Source organism: Hemitrygon akajei, chromosome 18 (genome assembly GCF_048418815.1).
Source record: "Hemitrygon akajei chromosome 18, sHemAka1.3, whole genome shotgun sequence".
Taxonomy (NCBI): Eukaryota; Metazoa; Chordata; class Chondrichthyes; order Myliobatiformes; family Dasyatidae; genus Hemitrygon; species Hemitrygon akajei.
The window spans coordinates 44,454,667-44,479,289 of record NC_133141.1 but is presented as its reverse complement, the minus strand read 5'-3'; the positions used below and the strand labels follow the sequence as shown (position 1 = coordinate 44,479,289).

The window sequence follows — 24,623 nt, the reverse complement described above, 5'->3', positions numbered from 1 at the left end:
TTCCTATACCAATCATGGAATGCTGAATCATACGTAGTAGGTAAAAAAAGGTGATTATGTAAGATAGGGCTAGAAAAGGAAAAACCATGGAAACCATAAAACTTCCTAAACTGAGCCCATATACGCAAAGTGTGACACTCAGGATTTTGCAGTGCCAGAGTGAGTATTTTTGGACCACTGGATACCATAACATACTTTTAATCTTTTAAGAAGTTATACAATGTTATAATACATTTTCCAGCAGTTGGAAGGTAGCACGACAATTATCACCTGGAAAGTTATATACTAAAACATATAACTTTTGAATGGAGTATCAGCATTTTATTGTAGATTCTCTGAAGAGGGTGAAGAAATCATTTGAGGATGGATTGGAAACTGGGTTATATCATCATGAAATAATTACACTCAGTGATCCTTTATTCCTTTATAAAAAATTGTTGAGTGGTTGAATAGAAATCTTTAAAATTATGAAAGGTTTATCTAAAGTTTATCTATTTAGAGATATAGCATGGTAACAAGCCCACCCGACCCACCAAGCCCAAACTGCTCAATCATACCCATTAACCTACTAACTCGTATATCTTTAGGATGCAGGAGGAAACCTACTTGGTCACAGAGAGAACGTACAAATTCTTTACAGTCAACGGCGGAATCAAACCTGTGTTGTAATAGCATTACGCTAACCACTAAGCTACCACACCGCCCACATGATTTTTTTTAAGACTAGAAGAAGACTAGAACATCAAGTCATCGATGAGAGGAGTTCAAAGTATCTTCTTGGTCCAGAAAATTCTGAGAATCTGGAGCACGCTATCAAAGGGAGTGGTTGAAAGATGTAGAAGAGTTGCATTTAATGGAGGACTAAGATAAGCATAGGGTAGAAGAGGATGATGCTGAACAGGCTAGATAAGGAAGGCACTGTTGTCAAATAAATGATGGCAAGAACTTACTGAGCTGTTTCAATGCAAAACAATCCATGTCATTCACATTCTTGCCCATTGTGAGTCTGTCTACTTAAAAATGCCAGATAAATTATTTCTGTTTAACAATGGTTACGTAGTACACAATGAATCTAAGTTACAAAAGTATTTAATACTGATCTCCTTATTTTCTCTACAATTTCACATGCAAGCCCATCAGTATACCCCTTGTTGCACTTCCACACTGAGTTGCCTGTAAACTTACAAATTACTTTTGAATCAGAATTCATGCCAATATTGTGGCTTTGAAGTCTAACTTGAGCGGCAGTTTCATTACAAAAATATCTTTTCATGTCTGTATTACGTTTGCTTTAACACTAAAAAGAGTGATAAAAAAAACTAATAGCTTTTGATCTTCGATCATTCAATTTTTTTGGGTCACTGCAATCTGAAGGCTCCATCCCATTTAAAGTTTTGTCATCAAAAATACATTGTCATGTTATTGTACAGAAGCACACGGAATTATCTTTGAATGCTTATATTAGACGTAATAAAATAAAGGAATGCTGTCCCTCTTGTGCAATATTTTGGTCCTGTATTTTACTTTTTAATAAAATTTAGAGTGTTGGTCGATACAGACTAACAATGCAGTGTTTTCAACACTTGGCATGATAAGGAAGGTACAGTATTGAGCACCCTCATTATCACTACCCAAGGAATAGGGGCACGGACTTCCCACAGGTAACAAAAAACACAAAGGTCTTCTCCTTTGTATCCAATACGCAACCCCCAAATAAACATACGCATGTCCTATAATATTCTAAAAGCATTAGTGCACTTTATTAAACACATTAAACCTTTTAAATACCTAAAAGGACATTAGCTAACAAACTCTTCCATCAAAACTTAAGCAATAACTGGGTTTGAAATATATGATACAGTTGTGTAAAAAACCTCTCTGTTGGAGCAGTACACAGCAGGAGCCTATTACTGCAAGTGATTTGGAAATTAAACACCATATTTAAGCAGACAATAATTGAGAATTCAATATATATATCTACATAAATATAGTTAAAAATTTTAAAGCTGTGGCTTGGAACCAAGTCCATAAGTATATAAATCTACAGATAGCAAAATCAGTGGCTAATGAGGATTGAATTTACAACCCCTTGGAAGTTTTCATGTTTTATTGTTTTAAACATTGAATCACAGTGGACTTAATTTGGCTTTTTTGACACTGATCAACAGAAAAAGACTCCTTTGTGTCAAAGTGAAAACAGATCTCTACAAAGTGATCTAAATTAATTACAAATATAAAACACAAACTAATTGATTGCATAAATATTCACCCCCCCCCCCTTAACATGACACACCAAATCATCACTGGTGCAACCAATTGGTTTTAGAAATCACATAATTAGTGAAATGGAGATCATTTATTTTGGAGACCTATGTGCAGTCAAGGTGTTTCAATTGATTGTAGTAAAAATACACCTGTATTTCGAAGGTCCAACTGCTGGTGAGTCAGTATCCTGGCAAAAACTACACCATGAAGACAAAAGAACACTCCAAGCAACTCCACGAAAAGGTTATTGAAAAGCACAAGTCAGGAGATGGATACAAGAAAATTTCCAAGTCACAGACTTGGAGTACTGTTAAGTCAATCATCAAGAAATGGAAAGAATATGGCACAGCTGTAAATCTGCTGAGAGCAGGCCGTCCTCAAAAACTGAGTGACCGTGCAAGAAGGGGACTAGTGCGGGAGGCCACCAAGAGACCTATGACAACTATGGAGGAGTTACAAGCTTCAGAGGCTGAGATGGGAGAGACTGCGCATACAACAACTGTTGCCTGACTGCTTTATTAGTCACAGCTTTATGGGAGAGTGATAAAGAGGAAGTCACTGTTGAAAAAAACTCACATGAAATCTCGGCTAGAGTTTGCCAGAAAGCACGTGGGAGACTCTGAAGTCAGCTGGAAGAAGGTTCTAAAGTTTGATTAAACCAAAATTGAGCTTTTTGGCCATCAGACTAAACGCTATGTTTGGCATAAGCCAAACACCGCACACCATCAAAAACACACCGTCCTTCCATGAAGCATGGTGGTGGCTGTATCATGCTGCCCTAGCTTAAAAACAACAAAGTTAATGAACTCAGCAGGTAGGGCAGCATCCGTTGAAAGGAGTAGTCAACGTTTCGGGCCGAGACCCTTCGTCAGGACTGAAGAAGGAGGGGGCAGGGGCCCCCCGAAGGGTCTCGGCCCAAAACGTTGACTGCTCCTTTCAACGGATGCTGCCTGACCTGCTGAGTTCATCCAGCTTGTTTGTATGTGTTGATTTGACCACAGCATCTGCAGTGTACTTTGTATTAAAAAGGTTAATGTCCTGGAGTGGCCAAATCAGAGTCCAGATTTCAATCCAATGGAGAATTTGTGGCTGGACTTGAAAAGAGCTGTTCACTCACGATCCTCATGAAATCTGGCAGAGTTTGAGCAGCTTTGTAAAGAAGAATGGGGGAAAATTGCACTGACCAGATGTGCAAAACTGATAGAGACCTATCCACACTGACTCAGGCTGTAATTGTTCTGAAAGGTGCCTCTACTAAATACTGACTTGAAGGGGGTGAATACTTACACAATTATTTTGTGTTTTATATTTGCAATTAATTTAGATCACTTTGTAGAGATCTGTTTTCACTCCGACACAAAAAAAGCTTTTTCTGTTGATTAGTGTCAAAAGAAAACAAACTAAATCCACTGTGATTCAATGTTGTAAAAAAAAACATGAAAGCTTCCAAGCGGGGTGAATAATTATTATAAGCACTGTATGTACTATATATCTCAGTGGCAAAAGGTGTCTTTTGCTTTCCCAAAGAATCACAAATCTAGGTACTTTATACAAAGCCTCAAATTTGGGTGTCTATAAAAACTGGTTAAAAAAATTGTAAACCAAAATATTTGGGAACCCTGAATCATGGAGCTGCTAGCTTAAAAATAAAAAGTAGAGGAACAGATAGCAGAAGGAAAATAAAATCACTTAAATAAATTGTTAGCAACACACAAAAAATGCTGGAGGAACTCAGCAGGCCAGGCAGCATCTATGGAAAAGAGTAAACAGTCCGACGTTTCGGGCCAAGACCCTTTTCATCAGGACTAGTTTGCCAGATCAGAAAGTTGACATCATCAGTATTTCCTAATATGCAAAATGATGGAAGAATCTTTCACAGTGTCTCATTATTGCATGAAATACTTGAAGCAATCGTGGATTGTTACATTGACAGTGGAATTATCTTCATCAAACGATGGTGATACCTTTCAAGTGAAAGGGTGGGAGAGGGTGGTGAAGCAGATTTTAGTAGCTTAGTGTCACATGGAAAACCACCTACCTCTTGGTATTCTGCCAGTCCCTTGACATGTGGGACATGTGACATTTTCTCTTCCCACAAACTCTACATAAGGAACATGAGAACTGGCCTCTCCATTGTTGCCCTGTACTTCATCTGTGTTTTCTACAGATTTTCTATCTGTCTCTGTCACAATAGACTCTGCATCTTCTTTCTTGCCTTGTCTTGAGAAAGTAGGTAAATGAGAGAATGATTTACCCATGGTTTGTTGTACTTTCCCTGTAACATGAATTCAGAACAAAAAGGATTATACTTCATTTATGGAGATGGTATTCTTTTTCAATTATCGTAATGCATGTGAAACGTTATGAATCAATATCACAGACAGATGTGCCAGCTACTCAGAAAGTCAGTGATAAGACAAGAGGATACAAGCTTCCTTGTGGTCATGATTCCAAAACCAATTTCTGGTTCTGATAATGTGTAACTGTTAAATTCGGTGCTTTGAAATCCTGCTTCCATTAATCTGTATGCAAGTGAAAGCTGGCCAAGCAAGCCTGAATATACAAAAACAAATCTTCAGCGGTTGCATCTGACTCTTCCTTGCAATTTCAGCTTTTTATTTAGCTTGGATTCATACCTGAGACTTAAGATGCAGCAGACACTTCGTTATAGTAACAGACCTTTTAATGAAACTGATAATGAAATGTTGTGCTCAAGTTATGAAGGGAAAATTAATTTGACACAACTAGTCTATCCAATCATTTTTATCTCCATATTACTCAGTCATAGAGCTGTAAGGCACTAAAAAAAAGGACTTTTGGCCATAGACATCCATGCCAACCAAGATGTATATGCAAGCTGATCCCATTTCCCAGCACTTGGCCCATATCCTTCTCAACTCTTGTCATCCATATACCTGTATTTAACATATCTGCCTCAGCCACTTCCCCTAGCAACTGTTCCATACATCTACCACTGCTATGTAAAACTGCAATGCAACAACACCATTGCCAAGCTGCATGGGTCCTAATGCCCTTCCCTTGGACAACATTGGTGGCATGGAGAGGGGAGACTTGCAGCTTGGGCAACTGCCGGTCTTCCATTTAAAAAAAAACCTTGCCCAGGCTTGCGCCCTGGAAACTTTCCAAGGTTCAAATCCATGGTCTATCGGGACTAACGGAGGCCTATACTACACTATGTAAAACAACTGCCCTTCAGGTTCTAATTAAACCTTTCATCCTTAACCTTAAAACTACTGTATGTTCTCCAGTTCTTGATTCCCCAACCATGGAAAAAAGACCATTCACCCTATCTATGCCCCTCATGACTTTATATACCACACTTTGGCTTGGAGTCAAACATACCATACTCAAAACAACTAGAGGAGAAAAGTTACTCTAACTCAACGTAGGAAGTTATGGAGACACAAGAGATTGCAGATGCTGGAATCTGGCGCAACACACAAAAACCTGGAGGAATTTAGTGTGTCAGGTAGCATCTATTGAGGGAAACAGACTGCCAACGTTTCAACCCTCTATTTCCTTCCACAGATGCAGAATGACCCTCCATGAGGGAAATGATAATGGATATAAAATCACAACTTCCACGTCCAAGGCATAAAAATTCTAAATTATCTTGCTGTCTGCAAGTACCTTGCCTAAAAGCATTGCACTGGAGAATGTCAAGGGTGTGACTGAACCATTCTAAATATGCAAACACAACAGAAGAAATTAGGGCTGATGCATTAAGCTGTAATTTTAATGGCTTGATCAGTTCTAATCATGCTGCTATTGCATATTCAACTTACTAAGTGTGGACTTTCATTCCTTTAATTTTAGAGATTCTTTTTTTTAATATTTCCCATTTCTTGATTCTTGCACATAAATAGATCCTTTTTTTCACATCTTTATTTCACTGTGCATGACTTAAGACTCCTGGTAACTAAGAAGACAGTTTTCTTCATTACAGTGATACAGCACAGAAACATGCCTTTTAGCCTTTTGAGTCCATTCCGACCATCAACCACTCAATCCTATATTATAATTTCTGGTAACACACATTAAATGCCGCAGGAACTCAGCAGGCCAAGCAGCATCTATGGAAAGGAATAAACAGTCAACGTTTCGGGCCGAGACCCTTCATCAGGATGGGAACAAAAGATGAGAAGTTAGAGCAAGAAGGTGGGGAAAGGGGAAAAAGTAGTACAAGGTGATAGGTGAAAGAGATAAAAGTGAGAGTGTATATTATTTATAATTTATTTATTTATTTATTTAAAACAGGAGGGGGAAAAAAAAAAGTACTGTACGTGGGTTCATTGTCCATTCAGAAATCTGATGATGGAGGGGAAGAAGCTGTTCCTAAAATGCTGAGTTTGAATTCCTCAGTATTGATATACCAGCACAAAATAATAGCCAACGCAACTCATTATTGAAGGGAAATCATATCCATTCTCTAACAGATACTGAAAACTACATTACCTTCAAGCAACTGTTGCTGAAATTCATTGCAAGGGAAATTTAACTTTATCCACTCTCCTTAATAAGAAACCTATCGAGTAGCACCAAAAGGTGGTGCTCTGGCTGCAATCTTACAGATTTGAAGGTGGCAGGGTTCCTAAGTTTGCTAATTTCATTATGCATAACCTGTCAAAATATATCAAAGGATATAACATTTCCAAAGTGCTACAGAGTGGAATGTTTCAGTATTCCGTTCTATTGAACGATATAATAATCATCAGTCACAAGCCACATCATGTCAACTTCTTAACCACATCCCCTTCCAACTGTCAAACAAACAAATATATTAAGACTGTGGTTATTCTGCTGACAATTGCAATGTGTTCCTAAGTGAACCATTGCATTCAGTTCTGGTTGCTCCATTATAGAATTTGAATTTGAATTGACTTTATTACTTACATCCTTCACATATATGAGGAGTAAAAATCTGCATGTTATGTCTCCGTCTAAATGTGCAATGTGCAATCACAGTCATTTATAATAAAATATAATAAACTAAACAGTCAATGTAACAGAGTACACTCAAATCAGCATGAGTTAATCAGTCTGATGGCTTGGTGGAAGAAGCTGTCCCGGAGCCTGTTGGTCCCGGCTGTTATGCTGCGGTACCGTTTCCCCGATGGTAGCAGCTGGAACAGTTTGTGGTTGGGGTGACTCAGGTCCCCAATGATCCTTCGGGCCCTTTTTACACACCTGTCCTTGTAAATGTCCTGAATCATGGGAAGCTCACAACCACAGATGCTCTGATTAAGAGAGGTACATTTCCCATACCAGTGATGCAGCAGTCAGGATGATCTCAATTGTGCCCCTGTAGAAAGTTCTTAGGATTTGGGGGCCCATACCAAACTTCCTCAACCATCTGAGGTGAAAGAGGCACTGTTGTGCCTTTTTCACCACACAGCTGGTGTGTACAGACCACGTGAGGTTCCCAGTGATGTGGATAGAATGTGTATAGAGGCTTTGGAGAGGGTGCAGAAGTAGTTTACTAGGATGCTGGCTTGATTAGAAGGCATGTGCTACAAGGAGAGGTTGGATAAACTAGGATTATTTTTCTCTGGAGCGGCAGAGGCCGAGGGAAGACTTGACGGATGTTTATAAGATTAAAAGAGGTATAGACAGACAAACAGTATCTTTGTCTTAGGATCGAAATGTCTAATACTAGAGGGTCTGCATTTAAAGTGAGAGGACAAGTTCAAAAGAGTGAACCATTCCATTCAATTGGCAAGTTTTGTTTTAAAAACAGAGTGTACTGCGTGCCTGGAGTAGTAGTGGAGACAAATACAATAGAAGTGTTTAAGAGGCTCCTAGACAGGTACATGAATGTGTACAGGAATTTGGATATTGTATAAGCAGATAGAATTAGTTTAACTTGACATTTAATTACTACAGGTTGAACATCAGTTTCAAATTTAGGATTTTGGAATATTTGCATCTATATACCTTGGGGATGGGGTCCAAGTCTAAACAAAAAAATCCATTTATATTACATATGCAGATTATGCACAGCTGGTGTGAAGCTCACAGAGACAACAGTCCGCAGTCAGAGCACAGTCTGACGTGATGGAGCTGGGTTCTCCACAGACTATCGGAGTTGAATGAGCTCCCCAACCATGTCTATTACTGGGTTCCAGCACTACAACTGACTTCGTATCCACCATCTCTTTCAAACAGCTGCTTGTTCCACAGCAACTACAATGGGGGGGGGGGGGATTTTATATAATTTTAAAAATAATTTTGTGCATGAGATGATTACTTTCAACTTTCAGTTTGTTGTGAGAGATCGCTGCTTGATTGTGATCAGCATACCGTTAAATGGTATATGTTCATTCTGACTCTGACGAATCCATTCTTTCAATACACGATCGAGATCTTTTTTTGCTTTATGCAGTGTTTTTCAATTTTTCATTAACTTTTGTTCATCACATTTGTGAGGTCACCTCTCAGAATTGTGTACAGTGCGCAGAGACCTGGGCGTCAGCTGGGAACCTTCCCAGCACCTTGTGGAATTTTCCATTTGTGATGTCATGTCAGTGTTCAAAAAAATGTTGTACTTCAGAGGTTTTCGGATTTTGGAATTTCGAATAAGGGGTACTCAACTTGCAGTTTGATAAGTTTGGCACAATGTCATGGGCTATAGGGCCTGTTCTTGTGATGTACTATTTGATGCTCTATGTTCTAAACCAGAGTGATATAACTTTCTCATATAAACTGAAGGAGATGCATACCTTCTATTGTGGATACTAGAGTACCCAGACAGACCGGATCTTACCTAGTGGAAAGGCAACTCAAATACCAAAGAGTAAAACCTTAATCCATCACCCTCAGGAATTTGTTGGTGGATTAGCAGATTCTCTGAACTATTAGATGTTATTATATTAATATTTCAATGCACTTTTTTAGAAACATGGTATACATTAGTATAAAAATAACTTCTCACAAACGGGGCAAGTCAAAAGGGAGTGTAGGAACCGGGAACCCAGTATGGTTGAGGGAGCATGAGAAACAGGATCCAGCGAGCCAGATGCCAAACCATCAGGATAAAGCATGGATTATCAGAGTTTTGATGTATTTGCTAATTTTACATTGCCCCAGCAGCGCAACACTGTAAATGACTGTCCAACCTACACCATCGAGAACAGTTCTGAGTTTGAACTTTACCATAGCTGGACCAATGAGAGACTAAAAAATCATTCAGAGCAGTGGTCCCCAACCTCCGATCCGCAAAGCGTGCAGGGTGCAGTGGTAGGTGGAATACACCCAGCACATCTTTAAGAAAAAAGCCGAAATAAACAAGCTAATTAATTAGGTGCCGCCCGGCACATAAATGTCGTCCCAGATCGGGGGGATCCGGCACCCCTGCATGCTTTGCGTCCTGGAGGTTGGGGGCCAGATTCAGAGGATGCATCAGAACACAAAGGTTGTGGCACATTTACAACTGATTGACTAAAACAGCCAAATTCAAGAGGGCACAGAATTCATTGTGTGCCATTTTGGGATAAGCAATGCAACAGAGCCTTATCATCAAGAAACACAACCAGACTGCAGGTGTGAACAACTCTGGAATAGTCAGCTGTGACTTGAACTACATCAAGATGTAGGCCTCATCTCTACGGAAGGATTGCATTTGACACATTCAAAAGGAAGCATAGCACACAATTAACCATAAAGCCACTAAAAATAATAATACCTTCTGTTCGATAACCTCTCTCCAAAAATACTGTGCAATAATTAAAGCCCTTAAGCAAGTACAGTGGATTCTGGTTAATTGGGCAATCGGTTAATCAGGGAAGCCGCTTATTTAGGACAACTCCTAAAGAACAAAAACCAGTCAAGAAAATTGCTAGGATTCCCTTCATTTATTTTGGACACCATGCTATACAATTTGGGCAGGAAACTTTTGCCAAATAGGTTCTAATTAGCGTCAGTCGCGTGCACTTGCGCTGCTGTTAGGCGCTGCACCGCACTTAGAGCAAACAACTTTTAAGTAGCATCAGTTGCATGTGCTGGTGTTCAAGAAGCAGTGATTTTTGCCGATAGTTGGCGAGAAAAAGCAGTTAGACAATTCAGAACTGCAGTTCACTACTTAAACAACTTAGGAAATACAAAGAGTTTGAAGGTATTGCTACTCATCTTGAATGTTACAATGAAAATAAAGATATGGACGATTCAATCATCAATAGCATTGTATGAAGGTGAAGGCAGTCCCTTATCTGCACTGATTTTGTTCCTTGTGTACATTGGATGAACTCCTCTGTCAATAACTATTAGGAATTAATATACAGTTTTATAGTACTATTGGTAGTGTTCTAAATTGTTCTGTATTTCATTTAAATACATAATTTGTTACTCAGTTTGTGTTTTTTTATACCTGTTTTAACTATTTACATGGAACTTCTGTGTGTTCCTCAAGCATAAATTCAAGATTCTCAACAGCAGTCCAAATGCCCCTTCAACACTTTGAGCAGGGGTGGGCCAGAAATGTCGTATTATTTTTCAAGGAAGCTTTGAACACATTCTTGAATCCTTTCCTTTATTTGGCATATAATCCTTTCTGCTGACAGGACTGTGTCTTCTCTCCTATCAGATTCCCTCTTCTCCAGCCCTTTACCTTTCCCACCCACCTGGCTTCATCTATCACCTTCTAGCGAGTCACCTTCCCCTCCCCCATGCCACCTTTTTATTCTGGCAACTCCCCCCCCCCCCCCTTCCTCTTCAGTCCTGGTGAAGGGTCTCAGCCCAAAACATCAACTGTTTGTTTATTTCCATAGATACTGCCTGCCTGACTGCTGAGTTCCTCCAGCATTTTGTGTGTGTTGTTTTGGATTTCTAGCATCTGCAGACTTTCCCATGTTTGTATATTGCGTACTACTTTATAGTCAGAAAATTCTGGCACAAAAATTTTGTCCCCCACTTCTCAGAAGCAGTACTATCACACAATATCTTTAAATGTTGTCATTGTCAGTGCTGATTCACATGTTTCAGTTTCCGCTTTCGATTTCCTGTTCACCGATGGTCATCAGTAGTGGTGCATCAGCAATACACAACTCACTAAAAAAAATACCATTTTCTACAGCAGCAGAAATAAATTGGAATCCTATAGAGAAAATTATAATAAAAAATCCAATAGCCTCGTAAACTTCATTGTTGAATCCTCTGCAGATCTCCTGTGGTTCAAGGCTAAAATATGAAGCATAAAAGTATAATGAAAGTAAGAATTCATTTGGCCATCATACACTGAAACCTGAAAACTGCTGTACACTCGGTGGCCACTGCATTCGATAGAAAAGTGGAATCCAGCATGGTCTTCTACTGATGTAGCCTATCCACTTCCAGATTCAACATGTTGTACGTTCCAAGATGCTCTTCTGCACACCACTGTTGTTATTGTCACCTCCCTGTCAGTTTGAACCAGCCTGGCCATTCTCCTCTGACCTCTCTCACTAACGATACGTTTTCACCCACAGAACTACCGCTCACTGGATGTTTTTTTGCTTTTCGCAACATTCTGTTAACTCTAGAGACAGCTGTGCATGAAAATCCCAGGAACTCAGCAGTTGCTGAGATACTCAAACCGCTGCCTGGCACCAACAATCATTCCATGGTTAGAGAAACTTAGATTACATTTCTTCCCCATTTTGATGTCTGGTGTGAACAGCAACCAAATCTCTTGACCATGTTTGCATGCTTTTGGAGTTGCTGCCACATGATTGGCTGATTAGATATTTGCATTAACAAGCAGGTGAATCTATTAAAGTAGCCACTGAATGTATATGCATTACTAAATCTCTTTATGTAGAAATACTTAACCTATTACTGTTAATTGCTTCCCATAGTCAAATGAAAAGTTAGTTGTTTTATCCTCAGGTACCATCTAATTAAATTATTTTTTCCAGCATTTCTTAAATTCTGGAAAATAACACTTTTATTCTTTAGCCAATCATCTCACTTTTAAAATTTCACTTAACACAGCACAAAAAAAATCAGATTTGCAGCATACAGGTATTTCAAAAGAGCTTGAAATGTATACATAATACTTTATGAATTATTTAGAAAAAAAAGTGCTGATAACAATTTTTGCTTTGACTTCTGATACTGAAGACCCATTTCTGCTCATAATCAATTGGCCAAGTTTTTTACTGGCTGTGTTCAAACTGTCCCAAGATGACTTGGCTTTCTAGTTATCTGTACCCAAGTACAAGAAGCTTTTTAAACTGTGTAGTTATCTTCCCTCCATTCAATACTTTAAATCACAGAGGTACACATCAGAAGAAAAGGCATTTTTTTCCCTAATAAGCACAATTTGGCAAAAAAATTAAGCAAAAGGACATCTTCAAAGCCACCTTTATACTTGGAAACATCTACATAGTGGGAAGGAAAAGGAGAATAAATGTCACACCACACTCATGTGCTTCTCAGCAAGTCTGCAGTTACAACAATGCTTCATCTTAAAGTTGGATAGAAGTGGATTTGCCTAGAGAATTCTCAGTCCATATCATGTGGAGGTGATTGACGTACACAGCTGTGCACTAAAAATCAGCAAGGTCTGTGGGCAGGGACAGGAGAAAACTATTACCTTAGAAGTAGTACTTTTCCTCAATTTTCAGTTTCCTATTTTTTTCCTCTGATTTCCAGTTTTCCTTTTGTTGTCATCTTCCACTTAATAAATATGCCCAATTGCACTTTGGTAAGTCTTTATTTCAATCCAGCTTCTTTTTGGAACTTTGCCTCAAGCAGAAAAAATGTCAAAGTTGTGGTTCACTTTATGTTCTTTGCTTCCAATTAAATTACAAAAAAAAAATCCTTAAGGTACAAACCTGCTTTTAAATAAGTAAAGTTTGAGTTGTTCTTTTTCAGAAGAATCAACTTTTAGAAGCAATTCAAGTGATGGAGTTCACTGTGGGAGATCCCTCATTTAATGAGCTAATACATAGAGGTGCTTTTAGCCTGGAGTGGTGATTCTATCTACGTATGTGGTTAGGCCATGAAAAGACACAAAACAATTTCTTATAAGGGTTATTGGTAGCTGAAGTATATGACAATTGCATGAAATTAACTAAACGTTTTGCAAATGTATGTTTCCTCAAGTTATTCTCACCTCTGCCTTTTGATTTTTCACTTTAAAATCTGAGAGTTTAATCACCTCTTCTTTCACAATAATAATACTAATGGTGAAAATACTGTACACCCTGAATTATTCTGTATTAACCAGAAAAAATTAAAGAGTGATAATCCCAAGAGCAAGAGAAAAACCAGGGAAGTGGGGTCCCTTAGGGACCAAAGGGTTCATCTATGTGTGGAGCCAGGGAATACAGGCAAGATCCTGAATGGTAGATAGGGTGGTGAAGGTGGCATGCTAATTGATACACAGAATACAACTTTCCAAGATACTGTTTGAACTGCACAGAGTATTGTGCGCAGTTCTGCTTGCCACACTATGGAAACAAAACGGTCGCCTGGAGAGAGAGTACAGAGGAGATTCACCAGGACGTTACCTGAATTGGATGACTTTTGACAAGCACATAGGTGAGTTCTAATGTCCTTATGCTTCAACACCCAGATGTGAAGGATCCTGAGAGAGCAAGCATCACTGCTGTCAGGTTCCTCCAGTCTTCACTCTTCTACTGAGTCAGCATTCTGTGCCAATGAGGTGATGGGAAATGGAAAGGACAGGTCTGCTCCTGCAGGAGAGTGGTGGACTCACACATGCCGTATCTTTGCTCCTATAGCACAGCAACCTACTTGTGTGTTGCAATTCTCTGCTCAAGCAGGATAGCAATCTGCCCATATGTAGTTTCCCTTTGCTCCTGGAGAACTGTAAGCTGCTTAAGTGCTGTATTCCTGTGTGCACTGTGGAAACTTCCTGCTTATCAAAAATATTTCATATCTCTATTTCAATTTGCTCTGGAGTGGCTCCTCTCTAGTCAACAGGAATATCAGGCTGTTCCCTGCTGCCAAATTGCTTCACCTGAAGAATTTCAAGCTGTTCTTGTAGGTAAGAAACTAGACCTCTTACTGGATCATGGCAAGATTCCACTGAAGCAGTGTGTGGCCACTTCTGTATGATGGGATTGCTGCCAAACCCTTCAAAAAAATGCACACAACTTCCAAAACCTCTTTTTACCTCCTGTATTTGGCTAGGCAGACCTGACAAAATGACAACTACCTTGTGGAATCAAGTTGATTTTATTGTCATGCATCCCATCAGTAGACTTCATCAGGTGCATAGACCAGTGAGCCTCCACACCACATCATACAAGTCTGCTAGCAGATGCAGCCTGCAAGGCCCAGACGTAGCTTCTCATGAAACATTATTTCCCCAACCTATTCAGCTCAGCCTCTCCATTCTAGTTTCTGAGGCAATGTGTAGTGTCGGGTATAATGACACACTTCAGTATTCAAAATCTCCCACCTGCTCCACTCCTCCCTCCTGCCACTATTCATTATGTTCTGACAGGGTCAAAACAGTGGGTTTCTCTTCCGACCATACAAATAGAAGATTGCTGCACGTCAGCTATATGATGAGGCAGCAGCACACGTGATAACTAACTAATTCTAGATCAGTTCAGCGATGAAAGGGAGTTAATGATGATATCCAGTAGAATGCACTCCTTTGGCTCCTCTGCTCACGAGGAGTTTGGGAATCATCTCTTCCAGGCTGGTGAATTGCTAACTTGAGTGCCCTTCTGTTATGTGAGTCATCTCGCAGTTATTAACATGAGAGATTCTGCAGATGCTGGAAATCCAAAGCAACACATACAAAGTGCTGGAGGAACTCAACAGGTCAGGTAGCGTCTATAGAAATGAATATACAGTTGATGTTTGGGGCCAGGACTTCTTCAGGACTGGAAAGGAAGGGGGAAGATACCAGAATAAAAAGGTGGGGGGAGGGGAAGGAGGATGGCTTGAAGGTGATAGGTGAAGCCAGGTGGGTAGGAAAGCTAAAGAGCTGGAGAGGAAGGAATCTGATTGGAGAGGAGAGTGGACTATGGGAGAAAGGGAAGGAAAAGGGGACCCAGGGTGAGGTGATAGGCAAGTGAGAAGAGGTAAGAGGCTAGAGTGGGGAATAGAAGAGGGGAGGGGGAGGGAATTTTTTTAAACCAGAAGGAGAAATCGATATTCATGCCATCAGGTTGGAGGCTGCCCAAATGGAATTTAAGGTGTTGCTTTTCCACCCTTGGGGTGGCCTCATCATGGCACAAGAGGCGGCCACGGACCGAGATGTCAACACCCCCTAGATATTTCAGTCTTTGTCTAAATGCAACCATGAGTGACCTGTCCGCCTGAGTCCCTGCTCACCAAGATAAATACACCAACACGAAAGGATATTTTTTCATGGGATGCAGCTTCCTTTGTCATGTTAAATGCAGCCATGATATATTCTGCAGTACTGCCCAATTGTGCAAAAATCTGAACTTCTAGAGATGATCTGAGTCAACTCCTACCAGGCTCTTTGTACATTGGTCCTGACCCACCCCCTTCATTCTGCTCCAAACGCAGATACCGAACTTTCCTCTTGGCAAGTATTTCACTTAAATAAATGCCTGTATCTCTCCATATTAATCTAGGACCTCTCTCTTTTTCTCCAAAGCAGCCTTACAGTGTAGATACAGAGAACTGCAAATACTGGAATCTGGATTTAGGTACTGTACCTAAATGTTGACAATTCCTTTCCCCCTATAGACTGCTTCGACCCATAGGGTTCCAGCAGCAGTTGGCTTTTTTTCCTGCTTCCGACATAAGTCGTGTTGTTGCTGTATGACTATGTGCTTAAGGGACGATGACCCAGATGGACTGCTTGCACAGCAAAATATCAGGAACCATTTCAACACATATTTTTGGATGTGAACCATCCTAAAGGTGGTTTATATCCAAAAACATGTCAACTTATTTTTAATCTATTTTGTGATTTTTTTTAAGAGATTCAAATTTGACACTGCTAAATGTATTGATATGTTAGCATTTTGTAAAACAATTTCCTGGTTTAAGAAACGTGCCTCATGCCTATCATCTAACACCTCATCCACATTTCGCATTCAAGTCTGTTGGATTAGAATGTATAATTGTTATTTTTTCTGCAGTTTAACAATTTATGTCTCCTTGTATGTTATATCATTACCTGTAGGTGTGTAACTGTTTAGTATGTTTCCTCGTGGTCACAGTACATATATGCAATTGTTCAGTGTGTCCCCTAGTTTTTACAGTTCTGTCTCTTTCTGGAAGCTTCTTGGTATTCCCATTATTTGAATTGGGGTTAAGTGTTTGGTTAACTCTTATCTACAAATATGAATGAAATGTCTTTTATCTGTGGAGCAGGAGGGCTGAACACATTGGCCTGTCATTCTTACTTCTTCTTTCCCTTCCCCTACAATACTTTTGCTTCTCCCCGTTTTCAATTCTCTTTGTTCTATTAACACTTAATATAATCATGAAGCCTTCCAAAAAAACCATGGATTAAAAAATTACAATCCAATAAGTCGAAACCATAAGTTTTCTTATAATCAGTGGAAAAATAAACATGACTGTCTGTTTCAGGATTGGATTGAGTGTCATTAAAAAGTCAAAGCTTTACCTTATGCATCGACATCCTTGATTGCTTCAGCTGCAAAATCACATTACTGCCTCTAAAAATTAACCAAGCTACCAGCTCTAAAGATCTGTCATTTCTCATATTGCTTTCCTTCTTTAAAGTCAAACAGAAGAAACTGTCACCTATTTTCCTGCTCAGAAGTTCTTTTTTAAAGCCTCTCCTTGTGGCATGGAGAATAGAAAGTGTCTTTTTTAAACTTAGCGATATAGCACGGTTACAGGTCCTCCTGGCCCAACAAGCCTACGCCACCCAATTACAACCATGTGACCAATTACCCTAATAAACCGTATTAACTGTCCTGTTGTACATACTATTTATTACAAATTACTATAGATTGCACATTGCACTTAGACGGAGAAGTAATGCAAAGATTTTTACTCCTTATTAATGTGAAGGATGCGAGAAATAAAGTCAATTCAATCCAATGTCTTTGGGACGTGTGAGGAAACCATATGGAAGAAACCTGCACAGTCACAGGGAGAACATACATACTCCTTGCAGTGGTGGGAACTGAACCCTGTAAAGCGGTGCATTACTCACTACGCAACTGTGCTGCCCTGTTATTCACAGTTGTTTCACTTTTCTCTATTACTTTCAGTTGCAGTATCAAGACATGTGGTGGTCACTGAGACTCCACGTAAAAAAATGTGAACTAATACTCAAGAGCACAAGAGATTCTGCAGATATTGGAAATCCAGAGTAACACAGACAAAATGCTGGAGGAACTGGTTGAAGGGTCACTAGGACTAATGAAGGGTCTTAGCTCGAAACTTTGACAATTCCCCTTTATAAATGCTGCCTGACCTGCTGAGATCCTCCTGCATTTTGTGGTAATAATACTCAATAGATTCACACAATCCAACAGGCTAGTGCTTAGTTAATCTGGTTGCAGTTGATTGCTAGAAACATATGGCAAGCTCTGCAATGATGTTATGAATAATTTGCATTCTTATCAGTTTCACATCTTAAATTATTAAACTTCAGTCTACCCAAATCCTTTCCAGTCTAATGCAACTAAATTGCACCTAATTCTTGCTTTTCCTGGTGTGATCCAGCTATGGGTGCAGTGAGATTAGCTAACAAAGTACAGACAGGACAAAGAACAGGAGATTAGAGCTGGGTAGTCCATGATCTGTATTGCTGAGTGGCACATCTGCCAATAGTTACATATTCAGGAAAAAATAACTCATTACACAAGAATACAGAAGCAGGAATAAACCTTGCCCTGCCATTCAACACTATCACGGCTGATCTATGTGAGCCTTAACTCTTCTGTACTAGTTCCCCATAACTCTCAATTCCTCAATCTTTTAAATATTTATCTATGTTACTCTAATGATCTGGACTCCACTACCACCAGTGGCAGAAAGTTCCATGCACTCACTGCCTTTTGACTGAAGTAACCTCAATGCACCTGTTTTGAATGGCAGGCCCCTTATAGTTATGTCCCCCTGTTCATGATCCTCCCACTAGTGAAAAGACCTTAACATCTACCTTGTCAGGCCCCTTAAGTTTTTACATGCACGAATATGATCATTAGTCATTCTTCTAAATGTCACAGAATACGGTCTAAATGGTCTAGTCTTTCTCGACCGACTATCACGGTCATCACAAGACTTTGTTGACGAGGTCCCTCCAAATCCTCTCCCAAGATCCATTTGCCTTACTTACAGTATTCTCATTCATCTTTCCACCTTGCTGTTTCAACCTCCAAAAAGGTTCCGGAACATATTTTCAACTATTCTGTTCATGTTCAGTCAACAAACATTGACTCAGCATGCATTTTCATTTATCTAATCCTAGAAACATTATGGAATATCTTTTCTATATCAAGAACATTATTTAAATTGTAAATACTGTATATGAGGTATATGTAGATATTCAACAAGCTGTACAAGATTACAGGATAGTTACAAAAGTTCATCTTTGTTCTCATATTCCACACAAGGAACCAAGGCACCACCTACTATTCCTCCTTTAATATTTCATCTATTACTTTCCCATTCCCTCAGGAAGTTCTACATTCTAAGCATCCTATGGATAAAGAATTTCCCGAGTTTTTTTGCTTGATTTATTAACTTATAACTATGGTTCATTGCTTAGCTCTCGAGTAAACAACAAAAAACTTTCTCCTTTACATTCTGTCTCACACTTGATTGCGCCCTACAGCCTCTATCATTTTAAACTGTTCGAAAATTTGAATAATGAGCATGAGCAGGGAGAGCTTCCATTAAGGACATCTGACAGCAAGGAATTAGATGGTGGTGTAAACTGGCTTTAACGAAGAACTCTTGAAAGCACAGTGTTGTTACATGATCTTTCAGTGGTGGAGAGAACCAGTAATGAGGTGGCGATAAAAGAATAATTGCTTTGATCAGGTGCTGTAAAACTGCAAAATAGCAAATCTCACATCTACAGCTGAAAAATAAAACGAGGAACTAAACGCGGCTGGCGAAGATGCGCTTGAGTCTATTAACGGAACGGTGAAGATTGCATCTTCCGTTTAAAACAAGGTGCGAATAATAATCAGGCCAAATCAACGACAGAATCGAGCTCACGGATTTCAGCCCTGAAAATAAGCATGAATGCACTGGGCAGAAAGGGACTGAGCTCAGGTCGCCACGGCCTAGTTAAGCTCACCAGTCCCAGCCTGGCGCGGGGAGGGGCTGCGCTGCAGGGTTGCTGGACCCCGGCTGCACCTGACCACGGAGTAAATAAACAAGGCAGTCTCCGAGACTCGGCTCTTGGGCCCTGTCAGCGATACCCCGGGGGGGAGGGACATGGGCCTGGGAAAGGGAGGGGTGGGTATCGGTGACAGGTCCTGCTGCTGTTCCCATTATTCTTTGGCCAGGGTTAGTTTACTCACTGCCGCGAGCTCGGCTTCTCGATCGCCTTCCTCCTCCCCTTCTGTCCGTTGCCCGCCGTCCGTTCTGACTGAATGGCGCCGCCTCCGGAGAAGCGACTTTACCGCAGCTGCAGCGCCTCCCAATGTGTTGAGCGCCCGCACCTCCAGCACCAGGTCTAACCACTACACCAGCAGGGGCTTCCTTTGCAAAAAAAAATTCCCAAGCAGTGTTGCACTTTACCTCCAGAATATCCAATCTAGTAACCCTTAAAGCATGCAGTGTAATAAGAAATCTTGATTACGTGCAAAATGTAAGCATATTATGCACATACCAATATACTTAGTCAAACGTAGATTCCTCAAGCAGGGCACGCAAAAAATGATAACGGTTCTAAATAAATAGCTTCTATCGAAGGTGAACCCTCAACCAATAACAACAATCGCTGATCCTCAGAGTATCAAATCATACCACAATTTTTAAAGGTCTAACACCTTAACTTATTTGTCAATATTGAAAACGCCATAATATTGACAAATTAGTTACTAAAAGCAAACGTGCAGGGATTAGGAATGTTAGTTTTTAATTGGGTCAAAATAGAAAGAACACTCCAAGCAACTCCGTAAAAGGTTATTGAAAAGCACGAGTCAGGAGATGGATACAAGAAAATTTCCAAGTCACTGAATATCCCTTGGAATACAGTCATGGAAAGACTATGGCACAGCTGTAAATCTGCCTACAGCAGGCCCTACTCAAAAAATGAGAGACCCGTGCAAAAAGGGGACTAGTGAGGGAGGCCACTCTGACAACTCTGGAGGAGTTACAAGCATCAGATGGAAGAGACTGTGCATACAACAACTGTTGCCTGGGTGCTTCATCAGTCACAGCTTCATGGGAGAGTGGCAAAGAGAAAGCCCCTGTTGAAAAAACTCACATGAAACCTCAGCTAGAGTTTGCCAGAAGGCATGTGGGAGACTCTGAAGTTAGCTGGAAGAAGGTTCCATGGTCTGATGAAAACAAACTTGAACTTTTTGGCCATCAGACTAAACACTATGTTTGGTGTAAGCCAAACACGGCTGATCATCAAAAACACATAATCCCTACCGTGAAGCATGGTGGTGACTGCATCATGCTGTGGGGATGTTTCATTGCAGCAAGCCCTGGAAGGCTTGCAAAGGTAGGGGGTAAAATGCAGGGAAATCTTGGAGGAAAACCTGATGTAGTCTGCAGAACTGCAACTTGGAGATTTGTTTTCCGGCAAGACAATGACCCCAAGCATAAAGCCAAAGCTACACAGGAATACTTAAAAACATCAAAGTTAATGTCTTGGAGTTGCCAAGTCAGAGTTCAGATCTCAATCCAATTGAGAATTTGTGGCTGGACTTAAAGAGGGCTGTTCACTCCTGATCCCCCATGCAATCAGACCGAGCTTGAGCAGTTTTGTAAAGAAGATTGGGGAATATTGCAGTATCCAGATGTGCAAAGAGACCTATCTACACAGACTCAAAGCTGTAATTACTGCCAAAGATGCATTGACTAGATACTGACTGAAAGGGGGTGAATACTTATGCAATCAATTATTCCATGTTTTATATTTGTAATTAATTTAGATCATTTTGCAGAGTTCTGTGTTCACTTTGACACAAAAAGGTAGTTTTCTGTTGATCAGTGTCAAAAAATGTCAAATTAATTCCTTGGTGATTCAATGTTGTAAAACAGTAAAACATGAAAATTTCTGAGGGATGTAAATACTTTTTATGGGCACTATATGTTGACTTAACCATATCTTTCTCCACAACCAGTCCACTATCTGTTCTGGCACTCTAGTTCCCATCCCCCTTCAACTCTAGATTAACCTCCCCATGTAGCACTAGTGAACCTTCTAGCTAGGATATTAGTCCTCTTCCATTTTAGGTACAAACTGTCTCTTCTGTGCAGGTCTCACCTTCCCTGGAAGAGAGCCCAAATGATCCAAAAAATCTAAAGTCTTCCCTCCTGCACCAACTCCTTAGCCATGTGTTAAACTGTTTGATCTTCCTATTTCTGGCCTCTCTAGTACACATCATTGGTAACAAACCTGAGATCACAACCCTGGAGGTCCTATCCTGTAACTCAGCACCTAACTCCCTGAACTCACTGTACAGAGGACCTTGACACCCCACCTACCCATGTGATTGGTACTGATGTGGACCATGACCTCTGGCTGCTCACCCTTCCACTTAAGAATGTTGTGGACTAGATCAGAGATGTCCCTGACCCTGGCACACAGGAAGCAACAAACCATCTGGGAGTCTTGTTCTTGTCCACAGGATCTCCTTTCTGTTCCTCTAACCAACGAATCCCATCATCACAGCTCACCTCTTCTCCTCACTTCCCCTCTCTGTCAGGGTCCGATCCGGAACCGCGTTCCGGGGGCTCCGGACTCTGGGTCCTGCAGTTGTCCCTCCCGTCACCCGTGATCTAGTTGGGACCCTCCTGGTTCAAGGAGACACACCTGTAACTCATTGAGCTGTAGGTGTTTTTAAGGGGCCTTGGGACTGGGACCAGGTGGGTGATTGTTTTGTTCTGTTTCTCCGCCAGCTCTGAACTCGTCTCTGCATTCTGTTATCCCGCCCGGGCTCAGACCTATTCTTCATCATGCTTCTCTGCCCCGTGCCAGTACTACCAGGTTGGTCCGCTCTCTCACCTTTCTTCCCATGCGCTGGTCCCGCTTCTCTGCTCGGTTTTGTTTTCGCGCAGTCGCGCTATCTGCCAGTCGTTTCCGAATTTCCCGTTGTCATGGCTGTTGTGTTGGTCCACCTGGACCTATGCCCGTTCCTACCCCTTGCCCCTGTCGGGCACGTCTGGCCGACCTGCCTCGGCCCGGCGGGGGTTCTGCCCGTTCCTACCCCTTGCCTCTGTTGGGTACGTTTGGCCGACCTGCCTCGGCCTGGCAGTGGTTCTGCCTGCTCCTATCCCTTGCCTCTGTTGGGTACGTTTGGCCGATGGGCCGTGGCCCGGCGGGGGTTCTGCCTGTTCCTATCCCTTGCCTCCGTCGGGCGGCTCCGGCCTATGGGCCATGGCCCGGCGGGGATTCTGCCCCCTCCTTCTCTTCCGCCTGAACTCTGGGATAGTGCCCGCACCCTCCTAGGGGTCCGCGTTGTGCCCAGGCCTCCGGTGTTTCCGCCTGGAGGTGCCCCTAACCGGGATACATGCGGCCCGCCCAAGGAGGGCTCTCCGCTAGCCTATCGCCACCTAGACCTGTCTGTCTGCCTGCCTGAACCTTGGGGACCTGTCTGTCTGTCTGCCTGAACCCGGGGACCTGTCTACCTGCCTGCCTGAACCTCGAGGACCTGCCTGCCGGAACTTCGGGAGCCGCTCCACTCCGCCTGCCTGAACTCTATCTGCCTGAACCCCAGCTACCCTTAAGTGCCATGGCATCCCCATCCTGTCCTCCCCCTAGTACTTCAGTGCCTGCGTCCTGCGTTTGGGTCCGTCCGGCCCCCCATGACACTCTCAGATCCTGACTGAAGTGCATGAGTCCCACTTGCTGCGGTTTCTCCCTGGTAGGTTATTCCTCCCCACCCCCCCAAACAGTATCCAAAGCGGTATACTTATTATTGAGGGGAACAACCACAGGGGTACTCTGTACTGGCTGCCTATTCCCTTTCTCTCTCCTGACAGTCACCCAGGTACCTGCCTCCTATCACCTCCTCATTCTTCCGTAGCATCTCTTATCAATAGTGAAAACTCTTATGGGAGTACACCAAAGGACCTGCAGATGTAAGTGAACTGTAAGAATGACTGGAATTGATCATTTTCCCACTATTTACTGAGTAGTTTTTGTTTATATTTTGTAATGCATCTCAGATGAAATTCATCCCAAAGGCACTATATCTTACCTTGATACATTTACCTTCTAGATTTAGCTGAGCCAAGACTTACATGATAAAGCCACAACAACAATAAATTTGGAGAGTATTCAAGTATGCCTGGAGACTCAAATTCCTGGGATGCGATTTCCTGTTGCATTGACTTCAATGGAACTGAATGTATTGTACAGAGATAAGCATCAGCTCAGCAGGTTTAACCAAGGATAGTTTCCTTAACTCCCTTCAATCCTCCAACCACACTCCCCTTTCAAATAAAAGGCCCAGAGTCCTGGCCTTTTCAGCCCCGTTATAGGCTTCTTTTGACATAGAGTCAGAGATAAGTACAGTGCAGAAGCAGGCCCATCTAGTCAGTACCAAACCATTTAAGTTGCCTACTCCCATCGAACTGCACTGGGACCATAGTCCTTTCTACCCCTTCCATTCATGGACTATCCAAACTCCTCTTAAATGTTGAATTCGAGCTCACACGCACCACTTGTGCTGGTAGCTTGTCCATACTCTCATGACCTTCTGAGTAAAGAAATTTCCCCCCATGTTCCCTTCAAACTTTTCAACTTTCACCGTTATCCATGACCTCTGTTGTAGTCCCACCCAACCTCAGTGGAAAAAGCCTGTTTGCATTTACTCTATCTATACCACTCATACTTTTGTATACCTCCATCAAATTTCCTCTCAATTTTCTACATTCCAAGGAATAAAGTCCTAACCTATTCAATCTTTCCTTTTAGTTCAGGTCCTCCAGACTGGCAACAACCTTGTAAGTTTTCTCTGTATCTTTCAACCATATTTACATCTTTCCTGTAGGTAGGTGAGCAAAACCGCACACAATACTCCAAATTAGGCCTCATCAATGTCTTATATAACTTCAACATAACATACCATCTCCTGTACTCAATACATTGATTTATGAAGGCCAAAAGCTTTCTTTATGACCCTTTCTACCTGTGACACCATTTTTAATGAATTATGGATCTGTATTCCCAGATCCCTCTGATCTACTGCACTCCTCAGTGCCCTAACTGTGTAAGATCTGTCCTGGTG

General features: G+C 41.3%; 1 protein-coding gene across 2 annotated transcripts in view; it reads right to left on the bottom strand.

Moving 5' to 3' along the window:
• The window catches only part of tmem106a (transmembrane protein 106A), a 43,115-nt gene extending 23,261 nt beyond the window's left edge, over positions 1 to 19,854 (bottom strand). The window contains exons 1-3 of one of the 2 annotated variants that reach the window (XM_073071559.1): positions 19,734 to 19,819; positions 6,254 to 6,359; positions 4,304 to 4,540 (exon numbers count right to left, since the gene is read on the bottom strand). In XM_073071559.1, the coding sequence (XP_072927660.1) occupies positions 4,304 to 4,523 (220 nt within the window). In that variant the 5' untranslated portion in view covers positions 4,524 to 4,540; positions 6,254 to 6,359; positions 19,734 to 19,819. Of the gene's footprint in view, positions 1 to 4,303; positions 4,541 to 6,253; positions 6,360 to 19,733 lie in introns of both variants that reach the window. The other variant, XM_073071558.1, reaches the window with a different exon arrangement.
• Positions 19,855 to 24,623: the final 4,769 nt, after the last annotated feature.